The sequence below is a fragment of the Acanthopagrus latus genome, chromosome 15, assembly GCF_904848185.1.
Source record: "Acanthopagrus latus isolate v.2019 chromosome 15, fAcaLat1.1, whole genome shotgun sequence".
Lineage (NCBI taxonomy): Eukaryota > Metazoa > Chordata > Actinopteri > Spariformes > Sparidae > Acanthopagrus > Acanthopagrus latus.
This window is the reverse complement of record NC_051053.1, coordinates 2462536-2487577: the sequence shown is the minus strand read 5'-3', so window position 1 is coordinate 2487577 and position 25042 is coordinate 2462536. Positions and strand designations below refer to the sequence as shown.

The following is a 25042-nucleotide window of genomic DNA, read 5'->3' as shown; positions in this document are numbered from 1 at the left end:
TACCTTTGCCTTAGTGGCCAGACTTCTGAGGCTGAGACGGACTGAGGACAGCATCTGAAGGGCTTCTGCTGGATTCCTTTTCTTCTTACTGCAACTGATGGCCACTGAAGTAATGAGAAAGAAATTCAGAGAATGGATCCCACCTGTCAGACTAGTTTGTGTTCCCTTGATTTGAACTCTTTTGAAATTTTTATAAAAATTATATTGTATGATTAAAAACAGAGAAAGATTAACAATATGAATTTCTGACACTGTTCATCTTCACCAATTATAGTGTACTTGTGTACCAATCTACAAAAAAATCAAGAGCCTAATACACCATATTTCATTGTCCTTCAGAGCTTTAGTTTTGTCCAAGACTTTTAAGTCACGTTGTAGCATTAGGTGACATGTTCCTTTATTAACATTTAGCTTATTTTGAGTCATTCGCACATGCACTTTTTGTGTTTCCCTATTTAAAGACCATGAACCGAAGTCCTTTCAAGTAGCTCAAGTTGAACCTCTTCATAAAAAGCTTACGTATGATCGAGCGGTTTTAAACAACTATAAACCTGTATCTAATCCTTCTGTAATAATCTTTGAGAAACAATCACATTCACTATATACAGTTTATATCAGGGTTTCCATCATAGCACAGAAATTGTATTGGTCAGTGTTACAAATGATCTTCTATATCAATCAATCAATCAATCAATCATTCAGACTTTATTTATAGAGCACTTTTCATACATTGTAATGTAGCACAAAGTGCTTTACAGGATTAAAACAGCAACAATTTCAACACCCCCCCCCCCATACCCTCATACACACACACACACACACACACATACACACAATGAAATCAATAATATAAATAAGTAAATTGTGAATAAAGTAAAACAAAATAAAACAGAATAATTAAAGTAAATAGATGAGGGGTGAGTGAATAGATAAATAGAGTAAAACCTGGTTTAAGCAGAATAAGAACCAATAAATAAACAGAATTCAGCTAAAAGCCAGCCTAAAAAGGAAGGTCTTAAGTTTTCTCTTAAAAGTATCAACATTCTCCAATGTCCTCAGTTCCTCTAGGAGGCTGTTCCACAAATGTGGACCATGGTAATGAAAGGTGGCCTCACCGTGAGTTTTTGTTCTCACTTTTGGAATAGTTAAAAGGCCATGACCAGAGGACCTGAGGGTTCTGGGGGGTTCACACGATAAAAGCAAATCTGATAAATAAGTTGGCCCAAGGCCATTAAAAACTAATAAAATGTTCTTTAAATCAATCCTGAAGCAGACAGGTAGCCAGTGCAGAGACTTTAAAATCGGTGTGATGTGTGCTCTCTTTCTAGTCTTAGTCAACACCTGTGCTGCAGAGTTTTGGAGCAGTTGTAGTTGAGCTATGTTCTTTTTTGGGAGACCAGAGAGAAGAGTGTTGCACTAGTCAATGCGACAGGTGATAAAAGCATGCATTAGTGTCTCTGTACTGACTTTGGAAAGGAACGGTTGCACTCTAGCGATGTTTTTTAGATGATAAAAAGCTGTCTTAGTTATGTTTCTGATGTGTGGGTTAAAACTGAGGTTTGAATCTAAAGTAACTCCAAGGCTTTTTTACTTGGCTAGTCGGGTTCAATTGTATATTAATCTTTGAGTTTCAGAACCAATAAAAAAGACCTCGGTTTTGTCCTGGTTGAGCTGAAGAAGATTTTTTGCCATCCATGACTTGATATCTAAAATACAGTTAAAAAGGACATCGATTGGCCCTGGGTCATCAGGAGACATGGTGATATACAGCTGTCTGTCATCAGCATAACTGTGGAAGTTGATGCCGTGCTTCCTGATGATGCTCCCAAGTGGCAGCATATACAGATTAAAAAGTGTGGGACCTAAAATTGAGCCTTGAGGGACACCACAGGTAATTTTATAGCACTTTGAAGAGTATCCCTCCATACTCAAACATTTTTCTGTCATTAAGATAAGATTCAAACCAATTAAAAACAGAAACAGAGATTCCAACCTGGTTGTGAAGACTGTCTGAAAGAATTGAGTGGTCTAATGTGTCAGAGGCTGCACTGAAATCCAGTAGTACTAAAATATATGGTTTTGTCCTGTCCAAATTCATCCTGAGATCATTTACAATCTTTACTAGTGCAGTCTCAGTACTATGGTTTGTCCTAAAACCTGATTGGTAAATTTCATAGATTTTGTAGGTGATCATAAAATCATTTGAAATCACTGATTAAAAACAAGTTTCTGTAAAATTTTGCTTAAAAATGGTAGATTGGATACTGGTCTGTAATTATTAAGTTTGGAGGGATCTAGATTGTTTCTCTTCGGGGGCCCGGGGGCCTTGAGCCCAGAAGGAGGATCCCCTCTCGGCTCAGGGCAAGGAAGACATCCAGACCGTCTGAGTACGGTGTCCCTTAACATCTTACAGCGAGAAGATGATGTTGCTTTTGGTCAATGGCCTCAGGGCAGAGGTGCCTCCTGCCTGAACACTGTTTTCACGAGGTAAAGTGCCGGCCAGTGTCATGCTTGCCGATGGATCCAGGACAGGGCAAGTCGGAGCAGCCGGGTCACCTGGATGGGCCGTGGCGTAATCGGACAGTACCGTGTAGCAGTTGGAGAGGTCCAGGTGAGGTGGCGAGGCAGACCGGGCTGCCTGACTGTTCCTACCACGGACCACCCATGACCCCTGATGGTTAGGAGTTGAGCAGGAAGAAAGTCAAAGGTTGGCGGCAGGGGTCCATTTAACGGTGTCCTGGATGGTTGCGTTGAGGGAAGTGATTTGTTTGGACTGCTTGGATGTCACTTCCATGAAACTCCATAAGAACTCAACAATATGATGCCAGAGCATCTGATGAAGGACTTGTATCAGTAAATGTCTAGTTAAATCTAAGTGCTGCATTTGACACCATTGACCATAACATCCTATTACAAAGACTAAAAAATCTAATTGGCATTAAATGATGTGCAGTGAGCTGGGGTAAGTCCTATTTATCAAATCAATCTCAGTTCATAAAAGTTGATAATGCTCTACATTAGTTCCACAAGATTCTGTGGTTTAACAATTAATTATCATTGTGTATGTTTCCATTAAGTAATATTAATCACTAATAATATTATATTTTCATGTATTTTCAATGTTATGCAGATGATACTGACTTATACATGAATAAGCCAGCAAACTAAACCTCAGGTCTGTCAGGTGATTGTGCTGGGCCCTAAACATCTAAGAGTCATTTTGTTTACAGTCATTATGTAATGATAGAGGTAATCTGGATGGCATTACTGTGGTCTCCAGCACTGCTATACAGAAGTGGGAATTATCTTTAATTAGGATACTTCCTTTGACTCCAAAGCATTCCATTCCATTTTTCCTCCCACTTCTGCTCATCCTTCCTTTCTTTCACATCCTCTGGGTTAGGGTTAACCCTGAGTACAGGAGGGACCACTGAGAACTGGGTCAACACACACACACGCATGCACACACACAGTGTTTCCTTTTTTTTGGCAGATAGTGATCCACGTAAGATTCCATTAGTTATGTGTATAGCTAGATGGTGCTCTCACCTTCACCCATATGAATTCCCTCTTTAATCACCACCTTGAAGGGACCAGGTTCATTCTCCCAGCCACCAGCCTGAACTTTGCAGTGTTGAGCCTTGGACAAGAACTGCAGTGTCTGGAAAAACAACACAACCATTGTTTTAGATGGCATAAACAGAAGTCAATTTCAGTAATGGCTTTTGATATTTTTACCTTTGGTTAAGTTTCCCTATTCAACTTCCCAATTAATGATTTGTTTAATCATTGGTTATTTCAGAGGACTGCACGATCCAAGCAACATCATAAAACAACATGTTCTCAAGTTAATTCAATCTTTGCAGGTTTAAGTGCCTTAAGAGTCCAGTGTATATCATTTTAGTGATGTTGGGACCAACCACATGGTTCTGACATCAGAGTGGCCAGCATGTCGCCCATCGCATAAATGCCTCCTTGCACTGACAAAGCGTTGTAGGCAGAGGAAAATGCACCAACCCTAACATCGAGTAGGTGGCGCCTGCTCCCATCTCCCATTGTCTTAAAGCACACCTGAATGCATCATCAGCTTCAAAATGACCGGATGAATGGAGAAGATAAGAGCAACTGTGCGCTCATTTCAACCCCAGTCCCAGAGTACTGTGTTGCTGGAGGCATCAGCTTTCGTCTGCACAACTGTTACTAAAATTGTTCTGGAGCATCCACATATTTTGATTTTAACCGCCTAGGCCACAGTTTTTAACCTTGCTGGATGAGCCAAACCTGCCCAATGTTTACCCAACATGCTCCAGATCCAGAAAAGATGCTGTGCAACCAGCCTATTTCCATACCCAACACCCTCCAACATCCTCTTTGCCTGTTTTCTATGCCACCATTGACTCCACTGCTTCAACAGCTAACGCAGGATTCTGCAATCTCCTTTAATCCACGCTGAGGAAGCAAACTGGATTAAAGAAGACGAGCACAACAAGTAAGGCTTAAATGGTGTCTGGGTAGATACTTAGCATGTATTGTATGCTTGTAAGTCTGTGGACCGTTGAGTCCTTTTTCAATTGCTGATTCAAGTCTCTCCGCTCTGTGGAGCCGTAAAGTGTTTGTTGAGCCACCGCTAAGAGTGTCAGCTCTTTTTCTCTCTCTCTCTCTCTCCCCGTCTTTCTTAAAGCGAAACTCTCGTCAAAATGCAACCTGGGCTTTTTTTGTGAATGTCCCAAGCCAAACCTTTGTGTAAAAGCAGAATTACAGCGAAAGAGGCACTTTTAAGATTTACCATATTTTTGTTTTCGGGTGTGCTATGGGAATTTTTTACAATAGCATCAAAATTGTAATTGTTGTATTTTAATGAGAGTTTCACTTTAACTAACCCACATGTGCACATAAACACACATTACAGGTTATGTGCACAAACACACATAATCTTAAGAGCGACCTGTTGGTGACTTATGGTTAATGACCTCCCTATAACAAAAGATACACGTGTCTCCTGATATCTGATGATGTCAATACAAATAATTTCTGTTCATATTTTATTGTACTCTATTTCGTTATTGTTGTTACATAAATTTCATAGCAAACTTTGCATTAATTTATTTACAGTTTCACACTACTGAAACATTTCAATGGTGCATGAAGCAGGCACATTTACAAGTTTAACCATCAATGACAACATCAAAATTGGAATAGATGATAATAAAAATGAAGTAGGGAAGGAAAGAAATTAAAAATAAATTGGAAAGCTAGAGAGAGAGATTTATTCAGCCTACTCCTGGAGAGAATTGGATTTTATCCAGCGTCATGATCACAGACAGGGGCACTTAGTGGGTGTATCACGGTGGTCATATAACATTAAGTCTTCAGTTGCAGGTGTGTTAACAAGGCATTGGCTGCTCGCTCTAAACCAAAACCTCAATTCTACCCTGATTCAGCTATTCCTTTACCATTTTGATGTGTATTTGGGATCATTGTCCTGTTGGAACACCTAACTGTACCCAAGACGAAGAAATTATATATAATCAATTTATTTTCTTTAGCGTGCCAGATCCACTGGCAGCAAAATAGCCCCGCAGTATAGCTACCACCACCATGCTTGACAGTAGGTATGGTGTTCTTGGAGTTAAAGGCCTGCTTGTCGTACTGACCTTTTCATTGTCTTCTGGGTTGGAGCTTTGGCCATCACCATACACCAGAGCGTATAGCCGCCATATCTCAGGATCACTGCTGTGACGGGAACTCACCCGCCCCAGAAGCTCTCTCAGTTTGGACTGCTGACTTACAGCTTGCTCTCCACGGCTGTCAGTCAGGTTTTCAACAACTGCTCTTACCAGGATCTGTAGGATCTGCAGTAGGTAAAATAAATTATGCAGATGTCAATATCAGATTTGTTTTCAAACATAAATCACAATTCACAATGCCTCATTATTATATCTGGTATTATGGGTTTAAAGTCTTTGCCACATGAAATCCTGTAATTATGGCATCATTGCTCAGTACTATCAATGAAACCAGACCTTTTTAATCTCGAAAACAAGACAAACTAACAAAAGGTAATCACTGAATAACAAAAGTCACCAAATAAACAGCACTGAGACAAAAGGACAACTGGACAGATTAACTTATTAGTTTTCTGACTACTTTTTCTCTTGCCAGAGTGTGGCAGCATGAAAAAAAGCTATGACAAACTAGGAAAATATGCAGTCAGCAGGCAATTATTTGGAAAAAAGGGTAAGCTAGGGGTGCTCCAGTAGCTCAGATGGCAGATCATGCGCCCCATGTACATGCGCTTTGTCCTTGCTGCAGTGGGCCGGAGTTGACTCCGACCTGTGGCTCTTTGTTACATGTCATCCCACCTATCTCTCATCCCCATTTCCTGTCATCACTAAGCCAGTATAATATGAAAGTATGACATATTTCATGTTGGCATGGTACAACAGCTGCAGAGCTTGTGAGTTATTCAGGTTGCACAGGTAGTCCAGCTCCTCCAGAATGGCACATTCATACGTGTGGTCGCAAGTAGGTTTGCTATGTCTACCAGCACAGTCACAAGACCATGGAGAAGATACCAGAAGACGGCTTTTACTCAAGGAGAGCTGGACAGGGCATCAACCCAGCAGCAGAACTGGCATCAGCTCCTTTATGTGATAAGGAACCTGAGAAGCACTGCCAGATCCCTTCAAAATGACCTCCGGCAGGCTACTGGTGTACATGTTTCTGACCAAATTGTCAGAAACAGACTCCATGAGGGTGGCCTGAGGGCACGTTGTCCTCTAGAGGGACCTGAGCTCACAGCCCAGCACAATGCAGCTCAATCGGCATTTTCATGAGTGAACCCCAGAATTGGGTGACAATAGCTTTGATGCCATTGACTGGCCCTCTTGTTCCCTTGACCAAAATCCAACTGAGCGCTTATGGGATGTTATGTATCAGTGCTATGCTAGTGCAATGCTGCCAAGTACCACCACAGACTGGCAAGGAGCTTGTTGATGCCCTGATGCTTCACTGTATCACAACTAAGGCTAACACCACAAGGTTTTGGACTCAATAGCACGATAGACACAGGATCTAGGCAAAGCAATAGTTTTAAGGATACATCAATTTTTAAAACGACATACTGTCAGATAGTGGGGCATAATGTCATCTTGGATAACAGGAGTTCATTACCTGGACATCCTTGTAGCTTTCCCTGAGGTCCATCAGACGATGGTATGCCTTGATGGCTTCAGCAAAATCACCGATGTCAGTGCTCACAGCAATATAGTTGTCCCAGATCTGCCAGTGTTCATAGTTACACTTCAGGGCCTCCTGCAGGGTAAGAAAGGCTTTGTTTCTGCCAATAAGAAAGGAAAGAGGCAAGACAAGAAAAGAAACATGAATGTTAAAGTTTGCTGAACCACACACACACACACACACACACAGTATATAACAATGTGGCTCCTTAATAACATACCTTAGTATGGATGTTCATCATTTGTATCAATTTATAGACATAGTCTACCCATCTTCTGATGGCTATTTTCAACATGATAGTGTGCCATGTCACAAAGTATAAAAGTCAAGAAAAGCTCGTTCCACCAAAATGACGGTGAGTTAAAGTTGAAAAAGGATTTCAGTTTCTTACGATGATGAGACAGTCCTACATGAACACATTTTCATTCTAAATTAAAAGGGTTCGGTTTATGTTTTTTCTGGTTTCAAATTTGGGAGAGCTCAGACAAAAAACTGATGTGACATTTTTTTCACCATTCGGAGGTAAGCAACACAGAGTCAACATTTAGCAACAATGAATCAAAGTGATGACAGTAGTTTGTTTATTTTAGAAAATGCTATTGTGTTCGTCCGACCCCAACACAAGGTTTTTTTCAGATCAGATATCAGATATCTTAAAGTCGGGCTTACAGACCTGGATAAGGCAGTTTTAAATTGATTAACTATTTCAAGTATACGTCAACTGGATGAAGGTCCAGTAGCAACTAGGCAAAACAGTGTGTATCACCACCTACCGTCACGGAGATGGACATTCTTCATCAATACACTGATTTTCCCCTTGTGCTTGTATACTGAGACAATGGCGGGAGTTCAGTTAAATGGCCTAATGGAGATATGTCTGTAGTTTGACTTGAGAGTGCATAGCAACGTACTGTCCAATCTGATCAGAATGAACTCACACAGCAATAATAAAAATGAGCTGAGATTGTTTAACTATATAACTTGGGATGTGTACTCCAAAATTTAATTTAAACTGTTGCTTAGTTATTTGATCATATTAATTTATTGCTGGGGCGGCTGTAGCTGTAGGTAGAGTGGGTCGTCTAGTAATCTGTAGGTCACCTTGCAGTGTATGAGTGTGTGTGAATGAGTGAATCTGACAAGTGTTGTAAAGTGCTTTGAGCAGTCAGTAGACTTCAAAAGATCTATAGAAATGCAAGTTCCTCCATTTACAGTTATAAAGAAATACAAAAATATTTTATAAAGTTTTCACAGGCTTTCAGTACACTAAAGTGGCCTCCACAGTCATCAGATATCAAAAAAAAAAAAAACACAAACAAAACTCAACCCATTCTATTTTCTGACATTCTTACTACCGGTCCAAACAAATGCACACATGCAGCTATATGAAGGTTTCGAACACATGCCACACCCATACTCACTTCTTCCTGAGGCGAATGTAGGCAGTGGAGAGGTTGCTCCATGCTTCTGCATTCTGAAAAGAGGAGGGACAAAGAAGCGAAAAAGTGAGAAATGGTGAACTGCAGATAATGACAGTAAGGCTTACAATAATTGGTAATTCGATCCAATACCAATATCAGAAATGTCTCAGATAGTGCCTAAAATGCTAGAATCAGAATTGGTGAGTACACAAGTGTGCTGATTAGTGTTGTTTTTGGCGGCCTGTTTTAATTTTAGTTTTACTCTAGTCCAGTGATCATCAACTGGCGGCCCGCGGGCCGAATCCGGCCCGCCGAACCGTTCAATCCGGCCCGCGACTGGATTCGAAAATTGTGAGGAGAAAAAAAAAAGAGGAGAATATATCATGTGGTCCACACTATTAAAGCAACTGAAAATAGCAACAACGACTGAGACTCTTAACTATCAGTAATCCCCACCAATTATGACTCTATTTAGGCTTTATTCCGAAATGAGGACAAACTCGCTCCACTTTTTTTTTTTTTTACATTTATTGTTTCACACAGTTCTTGTTATTTTCCACACATAACTTTTCCTTATGCCCCCTACTTAACGTTTGGTTTTTATTTCAAAGTCTCAACAAACTTCAAACCAGACTTCTCCGTACAAAAAAAGGAGAGAAAACCAACTGGCTGGCATAACTTAAAATAGCATGGTAAATAAATACTAACCTGGTATCCGAACAAAAACAGGTTACAAATAATGTTTGCACATCAAATAAAACGTTAAGTGGGCTATAGCGATTTCAAATCACAAGGCTGAAATAGGTTACTCACACTGCTCAATGGCTAAAATTACATTTCCCCTCTGACACCAACTTTTTTACATCAGGCTTGGCCGCTGTCAGACTTATGCGCAAAGAGTCCTCCAAGGACTGGTGTGACAGCCGGTTCCTCTCATGTGTTTTTATGTTGTTCATTTTGGAGAACGCAGCCTCACAGGTGTACGTCGAACCGAACATGGTGAGCACATACATAGCCAGCGTCTTCAATGTACCATACTCCTCGGGACAGGACAACCAAAATGCGCCCAGGTTTTCAGCACCACGGAGAGCAGCCTTCAGGTCCCCGGCGGCCTGGATTTCAGCCAGCTCGCTCTGAATGGCCGCTTCGTCCAAAGACATCATTTTCACTGCGTTTGTGGAGAATTCTCCACTTGGGTTGATGCTGAAAGGATCACGCACAAATCCAATGACATCCCTGGGAATTAAAAAGTCATCGAACCTGGAGGAGAAGTTGTCTTTTAATTGTGTGATGAATTTCTTCATCCTGTCTGTTACGTGGCTTTGTCCCACCTTCTTCAGTGTGCTGAAATGCAACAGCCTCCCCGACAACAAATCTGCGTTAAAAAGGTCAAGTTTGTTCCCAAACGCATCGAGTTTTTCCACCAGATCCACCACTGATTTCTCTTTTCCTTGCAGCTGGAGATTAAGTGCATTCAAATGCGAGAAAATGTCTGTCAAAAATGCAACGTTGGACATATATTCGCTGTCCTGCATGGTGCGGAGATGGTCAGCTGCCGCTTTTGCTTAGCTTTGTTTCAAAAACTCCACTACCTGGGCACTGAGTTCAACGAAGCGCTCCAGTGCTTTGCCCTTACTGAGCCAGCGCACGTCATTGTGGAGTAACAGGTCATCATGAGAAGCCTCGGATTCGAGCACAAATTTGCGGAACAGGCGATGCTGTGTGCTTGAGGTTCCTCTGATGTGGTTGATAATTTTCATTGTTTTCTCCATCACCTCTTTGAGCTCCCCACTTAGCTTTGCGCACAGCACACTTTGATGGATAATGCAGTGAAGCGCGTTAGTTTTAGGAGCGACAGTCTTTATTCTGCTCACCAGACCCTTGTTTTTGCCAATCATAGCAGGTGCTCCATCTGTCACTATCAGGTTGATTTTATCAAAGGACAATCCATGACTTTTAAAAAAATCCTCCAGTTTTCCGAAGATGATGTCAGCAGTGGTGTTGTCCTCCAGCGGAAGCAATGCCAGCAGCTCCTCTCGGAAATCTTTGCCATCAAAGAATCTGACAAAAACGCACAACTGTGAGATATCCGTATTGTCCGTGGATTCATCAATGGCCATCGAAATGTATTTGGCTTCCTTGATCCCTTCAATGACAACTTGCTGGACATGCTCTGCCAAGACGTGTACACGACGCGCGGCAGTTGAAGCAGAGAGAGGTATTTGTTTGACAGCTGCAATAATTCTGTCCATGGATTTGTCGGGGGCAAGTTCCTCCAGAACTGTGACCATGCACTCCTTGAAAACCTCACTTTCTGTGAAAGGTCGATTATGTTTGCAAAGCACCCAGGCAGCCTGCATTGATGCACACGTTGCTCTCTCTTGATCAGTTAAAGCTCGAGTAATAATGCCACTTGCACAGGAGTACGCAGATTTCAATGTGGCAATTTTTCTCTTTCGGGCCTCTGACTGCTCAGGATATGAATCCTTGAAATTTGTGTGTTTAGTGTTGTGGTGACGGCGCAGATTATATTCTTTTGCAACAGCAACAGTTTCGTTGCAAATGAGGCACACAAGTAACGGATTTCTGAAGGTTGGCATGATAAATGCGTACTTTTCAGTCCATTCGTCATTAAAGGATCTGTTTTCCGCGTCAACTTTTCGTTTCATGGCCTTTGAGAGTGCCATTTTAGCCTACCTGTGTTAAGAGGCCTTTTCCTTCCACTAACTGAAACTGTATTAGCGCTGAAGCCAGGGACGACAGCCCTATATCGATACTTTGTTTCATCTGTTTGTTTTTCAAGTGCTCTATAAATAAAGTTTACTTGAATTGAGACAAAGTATCTCTATCACTCCTGGTGGTTGACTGTGGTACAAGTGATAGGAGCCTGACTCATAAAGGCTAAAAATGCCTTCAGTTTTGTAATGAAATGAAAAAATATAAACAAATAAACATTAAGTGATAATTTTATGCCAAAATTATATTTTTATTTCAATTTTTTGGGGGTCCGGCCCCCAAGGTGAGTGTCCAGTAAAATTCTGGCCCTCCGACAAATGTAGTTGGTGACCCCTGCTCTAGTCTTTGTGTAAAACTGTCATTTTAGTTTTTATTAGTTTTAGTCACATTTATAATCTTTTTAGTCTAGTCAAGTTTCAGTTGACTAAAAGTCTGAGCATTTTAGTCTTATTTTAGTCAGAATGATCAATGACTATTTTCATCTAGTTTTAGTTGACGAAAACTGATGACGTTTTAGTCTAGTTTTAGTCAATGAAAATTGTACTTAAGACTCTTTAGTAATGCAATTTCTATCTGCGTACTTGTCTTGCATTTGCTATGTTGTACCCTTCTCCCCTCATAGGCCAATGTCATTTGGTAACAGCAGCGCGCACACACACACACACACAAATCTCATGTTATAATTCATTATTCTTTTTTCTATTTATTTTCTATTTTGTTAGTATTTTTTATGTATTCCTTGTTTTGTTTTCAAACACACACACACACACGGCTGGCTGACTATTAGGTTCATGGAGAAGCGTCCGTCCTCCTGTCAGTCCTTGTTAACTCACCGAGTGTTTGTGATGAAAAGAAATCAGCCCTCCAGACCGAGACTCCGGTGAACTTTCCCCCAGAAATCAGCCTCTGTCCTCGCAAGTGAGTCAGACAGCATCCAGTTTACTGATGACGATCATGTAATTATGTAATTTAGAGCGAAAAACGTAACTTTGTCACTTTCCAGGATGTTTGGTGGGTCAGTATCTCAATCACTACACATTATAACAGCATCCATATGATTATAAACTGTCCGCGGGTTTAGACTGACAGGGGACACCGGAGGGAACACCGAACACTGGCTGGCCGCCATCGGTCCCTTTCTTTGTGCCAGACTTCACTCTGTGTCTTGCATTATTGTTAACGTTAAACCACCGCAGCTGCATCTTCTTAATAATGCCGCGTGGGTGGGGACTGAGGAAGAGACGTCGCCTGCGTCTGTGCAGAGCGACCTGATGCAGCACCTGAACTGAGACTCAGGAAACAGAAATACTGCAAAATAATAATAATAGCGAGACAAAATAATGTTATTACATTTCATCATCACATCATCTCGTTTTGGTCAACGAAAATGAAGAGATACTTTAGCAGAGTTTTTATTTTGTAAACCATATTTAGTCCCATTTTTATTCGTCAACAATATTGCATTATATATTTGATTATAGTTTTCGTCACATGACCACCATTTACGTTGTGTCTCGTCTCCTTTCCGTCACGTGATAAAGGTTCGTTGACGAAGATATTTAGTCATAATTTTTTATGACAAAAGGAACACTAGTGCTGATCCAATAACCAACTAATGTATTAATTTAAAATAATTCTTCCCAGCATTTTTGCATATACCTCTATGACACAGAAGATATTTGTTACTGCAGTAGTCATAAACAGCAAGCCACTGATATAAATTCAAGTACATCCAGTACATGCTGCCTGATGTGTGTGTGTGTGTGTTTTACTTTACTGCAGATTTGATATTTGGGCCACTGTGTGTGTGTGTGTGTGTGTGTGTGTGTGGTTGGTGCATAATAAGGTGCACCTTATTATGCAGTTGGTGTAGTTTGTGAAGACACTTACATCTGGCTCTAGTCCCACGCACCTCTGGAATGCTTTGGCAGCTCCCTCATAGCCCTCCAGGGCAAAGTAAGCACAACCGAGGGAAAACCACACACCTAGCTGCACGCAGACACACAGACAGACAGACGGACGGACAGACAGACAGACAGAGAGTAAGCGAGTGAATTTATGTACAGATGTTTCAAAATATTCTGAAACAGTTTGTCAAGTGAACCTTGAACAACTCTTAGTCTTGTTAGAATGAGTAACATAACTTCAATCACAAATCTGAGGACTTGACATGTTTTATATGATATTTACATTGCATAATATTGACAAATTATGTTTTTGTTTTTGAAACATATTTGGGTCATTTCTGGTGCAATGGGAATGTGTAAACTCTGCATTTACATGAGGGTCAATTGACTCTGCAGTGGGCCCAGGTTTTTATCCCCCACAAAACGACTTGTTTCACTGTCAGAATGTGACCCATTTACAAAGTCTCAAGGAGCCACACAATTACCGTAAATGGTTTTAACGTCCTTCAAGTTAGCTGGACGCTAAACCAGAAGTTAGCTGGCTTGATCGGTGATCCAAGAATTTTAATACCCAGCTTTTTGGCTTCAAATACAACACTAAGCAGCTTTCATAGGAATAAAGGCAGCTCTGAGTACTCTTCTCACCTAAAATGTGTTTGTTTTGTTTTTTGTACTCATATGTTAATGTGATGGTGTAACAATTCCTAAAATATGAATAAAATCAGTATGCCAGGTGACATGACCACAGCAACATCCAACTTCATAATTCACTACAAAACACACAAAAAAGTTACACAGATGTGTCTTTTTTGCTAACTTATGAACTTGTCAAACATTCACTATAAAAAGGTCAATTTGACTTTACGCTTTGTCAGACTTGTCTCAGATTGATTACATATTTTTAAGAATATATGCTAAACTATAAGACTATCTAGGGATTGATTTGGGGCCACACAACACGTCATATGACAACTATTCCAATTAATCTTTTACTGCAGAGCAGGAGGAGAAGCCAGAAGCCTGTAGGAAAGGGCAAGCAAGGATGTAAGTAGCAGTTATAAAATGTACAGAAAAAATTGTATATATCGATTCCCATTTTTAAATGGAATTCCACTTGTGTAGTTTTTTTTCTTACAGTTCATGGCATTAAAGCCATATTATACTGCTCAAAGGACAGTCTTGATTTATACCAACTTCTAGCTACAATTGCACTGTTTCAGTATCAGTGCAGGACTTTCACCGATCAGGCATAACATTATGACCACTGACAGGTGAAGTGAATAATATTGATTATCTCATTATTATCTCATCTCTCATCATGGCACCTGGTAGTGGGTTGGATATATTAGGCATATTAGGCAGCAAGTGAACATGTTGTCCTCAAAGTTGATGTGTCAGAAGCAGGAAAAATGGGCAAGCCCAAGGATTTGAGCGAGTTTGACGAGGGCCAAATTGTGATGGCTAGACTACTGGGTCAGAGCATCTCCAAAACTGCAGCTCTTGTGGGGTGTTCCCAGTCTGCAGTGGTCAGTATTTATCAAAAGAGGTCCAAGGAAGGAACAGTGTACTGGTGACAGGGTCGAGGCTCAGTGATGCACATGCAGAGCAAAGGCTGGCCCGTGTGGTCTGATCCAACAGACAAACTCCTACCAAGTGCTGTTAGAAGGGTAAGGGTTGTCTTACTCTGTGTTACAGTGTGTTAGACCATGGATTAAACTTACATTAGAATATCCATTTAATTCATGAAAGCATGGAAAACCATATTGCTGTACTTATTAAGTTATTCATTTTTAAGTTCTGCCCTCCGAGCTAAATGTGAGCATTTACATGATTCTTTGTGTATCAAAAGCATCACCAACTCCTTATTTGTCACTGGATTCGGTTGAAATATGTCTTGAACATCCAAGAGATCCTAAGGAAAAAATCTGCATGTACCAAAAAAGTATGAAAACCCCTATCCTGGTGATTCATTAGCATTTAACTTTAGCCCATGAACATCCCTTTGCTCATACCTGCATGGTGTTTAATTTAAGCGACTGTTCAAAGCAGTCAACGCACTGCTGGAACTCCTTGTTGTGGAGGTGAAGCAGGGCTTTGGAGCGCATGGCTCTGGCACTGCGTCGACCCGATAGCTCCCATGCCCGGTCGTAATACTGATGGTCCCTCAATATATCTCCCAGGAGGCAGTACAGACTGGGCGTTTCTTTCTTCTCCAACTCCCGACGAACAATCTCCTCGGCCTAAGCAAATGGACAGGAAAGGAGAGGGATGTAAGGGTGGAGGAGGAGATGGACAAGAATGGAGAAGGAAAATGTTAAAGGGAAGAGAAGAGAGAACAGCAAGGCAACTAGAAAAGGCAAGTTCTGAAGAACTTGCAGTTGTGAATGATCTCTGTTAACCAGCTGAAGCCAAATGTGGATTGCTGGCTGTGAAAACTTTGAATAATCAAGAATATCTAAAAAATGTGAAATAATGTAGGATTTGTTGAAAAACTAAGGCCAAACTAAATTGGCGGCTTTAATTTATTTGAAGTCTCGTCTGAAGAGAATCAAACTTCTGATAGTTGGGTGAGAGTGAAGCATTGAGAAAAGAATAGAAGCTTTGAGCCAAACTGCAATGCTGGCTTGAATTTGTGTTAAAAAAGCAGCTGATGGAGTATGAAGAGATGTTACAGTGGGAATTAATCAAATGCTCTGAATCGGACTGAGAAATTCAATAAATATCAAAATATTGGGAACATATAAATATTTGAATGGAGTTCCTGGATTGAATGAATGAAAAGATAATAGTTAAATACAGTTAAAATGTTGAGAAATATACTGTGTGTGTTTGTGTGTTTATGTGCATGCGAGTGCACGCTTAAACATGGCTGTATGTGTGTACATGTGTGTTCATGTGTGCATGCTTACACACGGATATCTGACAGCATTTGTGTGTGTGTGTGCGTGTGTGTGTGTATTAAACTGACTCATTGATAAATCTGTCTCTCTTTGTTGGCCCAGTCGATCTCGGTTGCTAAGGTGATGGCAACCTGGTTGGTCCTGGTAACGGACTGGGAGAGTTGATATAATAGTGATTTCAGCTGAGACTCACCTCACATTAACATGCTTCACTCTGCAAAACAGTAACTGCTATCATTCAAATAATGACATGGTCGAAACTATGAGAGTCTTTTGAGCATTCTGTTAAGCTTTCGTGTGTCTGTGGTCAAAAATGTGTCTTGTTGAGCGTTTAGAAAAGTGGATGTGTTTCTCTGCCTCTAGATATTTTTCCTCTCAGTTTAATGGGACTTAATACGGCAGTTGGTCAGTGCTCCTGTCAGTTAAACGCCCACCAAGCCAAAAGTTTTGGTCCGATTGCCTCCAGAGATCCACTGTAAGCAGGAGCACGTACCTACACGCTGATGTTTTTTCTATTTTCTGCTGGAGTGAAAATTGGGGACGTGAGAACTAGTTGAAGACAAGAGCTTCAGAATATCCTCCATGTCACATCGGTGACAATAGCAATAGCAAATCAGCATACATCAACTTGGACTGCTTGGATAGTTGCTTCCATGACACGTCTCAGATGAGTGATCTTGTAATACGGCCTCATACGGACTCAGGGTAGAGATCAGTCATGTAGTGAGCAAACCTCAATAACTGCAAGCGTCTTGCTTACAAGGCAGAAAACTGCGTAGTGTGATCAGAAAGTTGTGTAGCGTAGTGAAGGCATTAACTCATGTTTGGTCCTATGTTTTTAGAACAAAAACTTGTGTTTGATTCATGTTAAGACACTGGAATGTCAACTGGACATGAACCGATATAATCTTTGAAATTGAGTTCAAACATTAAAATATGAATGGTACAATAATGTTGTTAATGTTCTGACAGATGAGTTTCAGTTTCAGTATGTGGTACCCTCCTGCTATATGGGTTTGTTTTTTTGTGTGTTTGTTTGTGTACCTTGCCGTGTTGACCCAGCCTCTCATAGCAGATAACAGCATCCTCCCAGAGCTCCAGCGTTTCATAAATGAGCAGTGCTGAACTGATGCAGCCAAGGTCTGTCAACAGGCTGGCCAGCTGTTTCTGTAGAACACGAAACAGCGAGAATCAACACTTGAATTCATTCTCTGGGGACCATGAACATTTTTACAAACTTTCATAGGAATCCATCCATTATTTTTCCAAAGATATTTCAGTCTGGACCAAATGACCAACAAAGTGTCTTAAAATAAAGTAAAAAGTATTGTACTGAGGTACTGGAAGTTGATTTTTGTAACACTGTGAAAAAATATAAAAAAAGTCTAAAAGGTAGGAAATCAAGTGTAAAATGTACAGTATGATATAGTAATTTAAAGAAAATGGTCTGCAGAAATGTAAAATATACTTTTACGTAGTTACACAAACCAACAGTATGGAGTGTACAAAAATGTCCTCACTCCCAAGGTGTACTAATGAATTAGCTTCTCAAAGAAAACTACAGAAGACGATAAGGGCTACTGTGAAAAAAAAGGTTGACATTTTTCACACCAGAATACTGAAATCTCTCAAAAAACTCTGAAGTCTCAGAGAAAGTCAGGATTAGGGTGACCCCATCCTCTTCTGTGGAAAGCAGTATAGCACACGTGTGCCATGTGCCAAGTGAAATCTGAATGCAATTAATTGTATCATTAAAAATGGTGGCTACACCAACGCACCTTCTGTCAACTCTAGGAACATGTAAATGTATTATGGGGTTGCCATTTCAATGACAACTGGTGCACTGCAAACATTTCAGAGGTTAAAGGTTTCATTTAGTTCTCTCTGGTGAGTTCCCACTGTCCTGTCACATTTATCACTAAAGCTTTTAGTTTTGCCACTTAAATGTGCCCCACTATTTGATACAGTGAAATTACTGTGTGTATGGAAATGTTTAAAACAACAGTGTTTTTGAGAATAAAGAATCAGTTACCTGAACAGCCCATCTGGGAGGCACATGGCAGCAGTAGAAAACTTTGAGTCGTTCAGTCACAGGGCAGTTTTTGTCTTCAAAGTGGTCAACCATCACCTGGAAGAGCAAAAATAGGAGATGCAGCTGTTCTTTCCTGAGGAGTGCATAAAATGAACAGTTCCCTGCAGATTCAGTCACTACCACCAGCAATGTTACCGTATAATGTGTCTTCGGAGAATCCCTCCCCTTACACAGGCAGTTATTTGTATTTTTGATCTGGACTGGTCAATAATGCTGCTGTTTGGGATAAGGATAAGAAATTCCTCACTGTCAAAGCAAAAATGGATGCTTATGAGGTAACTTTAGCTAGCTAACGTTAATTCATGTGTTGTGCCAACTGAGTGTTTCACTAATAATAAACCCTGGGAGACATTAAGTAGCTTAATAATTAAAAAAACTATAGAAAATAACACATTTTGGTATTTTAGAATGAATAAATATTTGGGATAATTTGGAATACTATGAATTTGATACAATACTGTGACTGATTCCTCTGGAGAGACTCCTCTTTACATTCCTGTTTATAACCACAGATTTAGTTTTGTTGCTTAACCTGTTAGTGAACGCTCCCATTTTAAGGTTCTTTTTCCAAAACAACAAACCAAATTAAAAGCATGACAGCTCCCACATAATCTTGGTCTCAAATGAAAGCTAAGACCCTGGGGTTTCTTGCTTGTTTGACACTTGTAGGTAGTTTGGGGTAATATGACATGGATACTCCCATTCTGTGGACTCTTGGCGAACTATGAAAAAAAAATTGTGGCATGAAGTTGTAGCTGTGGAAAAAGGGAACACTCCGAAGGTATGTAGGCATTCTTGCTTCTTGTGGTAGAGGGCTCTTTCTAATGTTGTGTCATGGTGAGTTTAGAAGGCTATTACATGGTCTGGAAATAACTTTTAAAATAATCACGACAGTCTGAGCTTTCCAACAGTGAATATATACTGTTAAGATCTGATGCTTAAAACTATTAGCAAATTTTTTACAAAGGTTAAAAGAGCCATGGTGTTTGCTATAGAGGCATTACTACGTGGATGGAAAGAAAACCTTTCAATGATTGATAACAGCCTCTTATCATTGAAGTGCAGTGTATATGCATTACGAACCTGCCTATGAAGGTGCATCTTACTAAATGAATACTGAGCCCTCTATGTAGCAGGTAAAACACTGTAACATTGAGTTTAGATCAAGGATCTTACTACAGCAAATGCTTTCTGCAGCTCAGAGATGCACCAGCAAAGCACCTGATCACACCTCAGTTTGAGACCGTTCATCTAAAACTGGCAAAGACACTTGCGCTGATAGTTACTCATGCAAGTTACAATATGAATATATACTTTTGGCCATGTCTGTATCTTAGTTAAATAACACATACATACATATACATACAGTTTACCCACCATAACTCCTTACCTGAGTCTGCATCATGGCTCTCTCAATACATCGTGTGCTGCCTTTTTCCAGTTTGGTCCTGAGGAAAAGTGCTGTGACTTGTACACCCCAGAACTTAGGCTGAGACAGAATACACTGCAGAAAAACACAGGAGAGAAAAACAAGATGATATTCTTTTTCGACCCGTGTCTGTTTGTTGGCTGGTTAGCTGGTTGGTTTGTCAAACTTGTTTGAAAAATGGATGGAGGATGGCCCTCAGCCCAGAAAAGACTCCATTAACTTTTGGTGTGGATCCAAACAAACGGACAGATCCAGGAATTTATTTTCCCTTTCTTATCATTGACACATAGGGCGTTAGACATTTTCTGAAAAATATCTAGGTGGATGCTCTGTCTTAGTAAGTAAATTTAATGCGGATCCCCATAAAAGATCTGCTATTCTTTAACAACACAAAGGATCGTCTTATTCCATGAGCATTGTTTTGTTGACCTAATAGCTGGCTGACAGATCTGGTGAAATTCAATTAAGGTTACAGGGCTACCAACTGTGATATTGGATAAGGCTTGACGGAATTAAAGGAGACGTTGGACCTTGGCAGAAGTATTAACTCTATTGAGTTCCATTCAGTCAGGCCTAAACCTTCAAAGATGTAAATCAAACAAATCGGAAAAATAATGGTTCAAATGATAAATTACATATACTGTGAAGTTCACCAGTACAAGATGTTACTACATACAATTATTTGGTAGGTTTTACTTTTTATCAGTGTAAAGCTACTGTAAATTAAATATACCACTTCCTACAGATGTTATACATTATAAGGAAAAGGAGGAATAATGTATTTTGAGCTGCTGGAAGACTTTTAATGTGAAATATCTATGCAAGAGGTGCTGAGACAGACAGCAGCTTAACAGCGATCAAAATACTGCAGAGAGGCGAAGTGAAACTGCAACTGACACAAAACACATTTTAGGGCTGTTCTATAAACTACAGATTCTTCTTCCACATTTTTGCCCAGCCACATCCACAGTAACAAAGGCTCAATACCATTACACATTTTAGCCCTACCACTTTGCCTTAGCCATGAATTCAGGAATGTCCACTAAAGCTGTTGCCCCTAAACTGAATGTTCATTTCGCCACTATATCCTTTCCGAGAATACTGATGTGCATCTAACCGGCATCACATTGGCAGACCATGTGTAGCCACGCTAGACTAGGACCTCCACATCTGGCCTTCTTACCTGCATGAAAATCTGAGATCAGCCACTTGTCCAGCTGATGCAGCAGTTGCTCTTCAAAACCAGGGAATTTCCGAACAGAACTGTCAGAAAGAGTCTCAGGGAAGCTCATCTGTGTGCTCGATGTCCTCAGCAGGGTCTGGACCTGACTGCAGTTGGCCAAATGCTGTGGGCAGAGTGCCCCATGGTGTAGGTCGGGTTATGGTATGGACTGGCATAAGCTACGTCATAGCTAGCTACAACATTGACTTAGCTAGCAGAATATTTTTATGAAACCTCTGTTGTATCAGGACGATCTATAGCATTATTAGGCATAAATTAATTTGTTCATCTCTTTTGTGTATGTGTGAATGTTTTAGGAGCAGTGTACGTGGTTTGGTGGTTGCGCTAGGAGCATTTTGAGGCCAAAAACAAAATCTTGCTTAGGACTACCACATGCTTAAGGCTGGACACACAGAATACGATCTCATCCACTCATATGCAAACTTATCAATGACAGAAAACCTGTGAGTCAACACAGTACAAATATGAAATAAAACTACTGAACATAATACAGCCAGTGAAAAACATATTTTTAAAAGATTAAATGATGGAATAATGTAATACCTTGGCTTTTTTTTATATCTGCAATGAATATTAACACTTTTACACAGAAGAGTTTGTGGGTAGGGCAGGTTGATAAAACCATAAAGATATTATCACAAAATAACCTTTCCTCAATAGACAGATGCCATACTGCACCTGGAGTTTGTTTTGTGATCATCACTGCTCTTTAATGAGTGGAGGCTGCTTTCGGTCATTGAAAGGTTTCCTTTCTATGCAAGTAGTGATGTCACTGTAGCAAACATCATGGCTCTTTTAAACTAAATCTGTGGTAGTAAAATACCAAAGATAAGCCAGTCAGTCACTCTATATCAGGAAATATGGCTGTGTCAACTCTATCTACACATAAGACAACTCTTATTCATTTGGATCATTTTCATCCCTAGACTGCAGTTTTTAAGCCTCTTTTATTCTTGATGGTTCAGTAATTAACTACAGGCAAATATCAAACATACCTTTTCTAGGAAAGATCATGGGTGTCAGCAACTCAGTGCTTTTTTGGCAGAAAAATATTTCTATAATCCTTTTGAGTCTGGATTTCAGTGCAACTTCAGGATTGAGACTGCACAAAGAAAGGTTTTAATCGATATTCATCTGAGCAGTGACTCATCAAAAATGTCACTTTTTTTTATTACTGGATCTTAGTGCTGCGTTGGCTACAATTGACTGTAACATACTCATTGACAGACTAGTAATGTGGGTGGGACTTTCTGGCACAATACCTGAATTGGTTCAAATCATACTTAAGATTTCATTGTGTCATTTGGTAATTATGAATTTAGACAAACAAAAATCACACATGGAGTTCCTGAACGGTCTATTCTCTGGCCTCTCCTTCGCTCTGATTATGGGATGTTATAACATCTCCTACCACACGCAGATGATATACAACTCTACATAACAGTGAGTGGATGAGCCAGAATTTTCTACAACCACAAACTAGAAAGATTAAAAGTCAGTTCTGCCATTGTATCCATGGCACTATAATCTACAAATCAAGCCAGAACCCTTCTGTGGTTATGGACTAAGATCATATGAAGTCAATTACAAAATCAGCTTACTATCAGCTTAAACATAGCAGGAATTTCTGAAAAAGGATTCCTGTCCAAACAAGATACAGATGCATGTAAATGCATTTATTTATAGAAGGCTAACTACTGTGATGGTGTATTTACAGGTCTGAGTAAAAGATCGAGAAGACAGCTGCCACTTGTCCATAAATGCTCCTGCTGTGTCCTCACCAAAACTAACAAGGAGTCGCACATTACATCAGTACTTTATATCACTGCGCTGCAATGGTCTCTGGCTTGAGTCCATCTCTGATCTACTCGTATGTTATGGAGCATCCATTAGGGGTGTCGAAATTAATCACAAGTTCACATAGTATTTTGAAAGCGGCCGCCTGGACACATTTCGGATTTTATGAAGACACTAACAAGCGCGAACTGGGCAAGACACACATGATGTGTGAAGTGTGTCACACAAATATCAATTACCTCGGGACTACCAGTAACTTGAGAAACCACGTTAGCCGTATTCATCTGGAGAGGCTACCGTCAACATCAGCGGCTGCTAAAGAGACAGCAGACCCAGTCCAGCCAACGCTGCCAACCAACACAGGGAAAAGAAAGAGAAGAGCCCAATCTGTTGCAGCTTTTATCGGTAAGCATCTACAGCATTATTCTGTTGTTGTCAACACCGTTTCGTCACCTGTTGAAGACACTGGAGCCACGATAAAAGCTCCCGTCACGCAGCCACATCTCAGAAAAAGTTACAGCTGCACTTTATCACAAAAACAAAAGCCCAGGTAATTTCACATTGAGCCAAGCTAGTCAAGTATTTATTAGCACTGGCTCAGCCAATTAAGGCAATGGTAAAAATTTACATCAGTAAAACATATTTCATGTCAATTAACATATTGTTAACTGGCAAACAGCACTGTTCGAGTTTATGTGATGTTATGTGATGTGCCTTCTCAGAGCACATAACATAAAAAGGGAGTTTCTGATCATTACTTTAAATTGTAACTAGGCTTTACAATACAAGCTTTACTCTCTATCTATGTGCTGCCACTATATGTGGGCACAGCATTGGCACTACCTCAAGATGATCCTCCGGGAAGGCAACAGAAGTCACAGATCGATGAAGACAACCAGACATGTGACAACCATCTAACCAGCCTGCAGATTCCTGGATCTACATGTAGGCTGGGAAGATGCCTGCTCACAAAGCCAGCAGCTGCATGCAGCTTCCATGCAGTACAAATATAATGCAATACATTTCCAGCTTATTGTTTAAAACTCATCTCACTGCTGAATAGATGATGGCTGCAATCCAACTTCTTGAGAAAAACGTCTTAAACTACATGATGAACCACCTTGAGAGTTTTAAGAATGGCCCTGTGTATCTGGAGCAGACCACTCCACCAGGACAATTTCAAGAAGCAAGTTAACTCACTGTTGCCAAGTTAAGGAATGAATAGTTTGCCACCTTAAATGTATAATATGTAATTTCCACTGCTATAGATCTCCCTATCAAAACAAGACATGAGACATTTGCAGAGTGTTTTGTTGAAGGAGCCGCTGCTCAGTTGTTCAGAGGTGGCTAGAGGAATAATCAGTCACATCAGATTCTGCTCTGATCTGGAGCTGTTAACCGACACTAGGAGAGCTCAGAGATTACTTTTTAATTTTTGCGATTAAACAGTGGATTTATCCTGACTCTCATTTACGAAAACAAACAAACGCCACCACAAAAACATGCTCAAATATGTTGATTCTCCAGTCAGAGCCCCTGACCGGAGGCACTGCCTAAGATCTAGAGTTGGCACCCTGGTGCAAGGGCTAACCCACAACCACTGTCTCCTCCAGATGAGTGAAATGCAGAGTACCCGTTTCATTGTAGTGCACATGATATGATATGCTATCAAATAAAGATTCTTATCCTTCTGTTTGTGAATGAGGCGAATAAACACAAATTATCTTGCAGTCAAACTTGCCTTGCTGGTGGTTAATCAACTACTAAATCCACCAGTGTCATTTCTTTTACCTTATCTCCTCTCTGTTAGGCCTGTCATGATAATCAATAAATCAATTAATTGTATGATAAATAAAAATGAGCCTGATAATTTTGCCAGCCTCGATAATTTCCATTTGCATGCTTGTTTGTTTTCCACGTATCTCTCATGTGAACCCTCTTGTCAGTCACTCTTTAGCTCCATTCACACTGGCTTTTGGGTGCGGCTTTAGTACGCCAATTCCCTGCCTCCATCTCAGTGAGAATCTCTTGGAGGCACGATCAGACCATCGGTTAACTGCACAGGTCCTTCACTCAACTTCATACAGAGAAATGTCCCAAAAAGCAACGTTACAGGACTAAACAAAAGTAACGTAGTAACTGTAACTGTCTTCGGCAACTTAGGACGAGAAAAATACTTCAGGTTTATGTGGAGAAGCGTCCGTCCTCCTGCCTATCCTACCAACTCTTCGTCACATTTCTGCCCGAAAAACTGTGAGTGTCACCGGCAAAAAACGTT

At 40.4% G+C, this 25042-nt stretch overlaps 1 protein-coding gene across 1 annotated transcript in view; it reads right to left on the bottom strand.

The window, feature by feature from the left end:
• ttc27 (tetratricopeptide repeat domain 27) overlaps positions 1-25042 on the bottom strand; it is a 56790-nt gene that overhangs the window by 7194 nt on the left and 24554 nt on the right. The window contains exons 10-19 of the mRNA XM_037122769.1: positions 19686-19799; positions 18236-18331; positions 17248-17370; positions 15316-15543; positions 13287-13385; positions 8661-8713; positions 7174-7339; positions 5655-5852; positions 3550-3661; positions 4-104 (exon numbers count right to left, since the gene is read on the bottom strand). Of these exons, the coding sequence (XP_036978664.1) occupies positions 4-104; positions 3550-3661; positions 5655-5852; positions 7174-7339; positions 8661-8713; positions 13287-13385; positions 15316-15543; positions 17248-17370; positions 18236-18331; positions 19686-19799 (1290 nt within the window). The remainder of the gene's footprint in view (positions 1-3; positions 105-3549; positions 3662-5654; positions 5853-7173; positions 7340-8660; positions 8714-13286; positions 13386-15315; positions 15544-17247; positions 17371-18235; positions 18332-19685; positions 19800-25042) is intronic.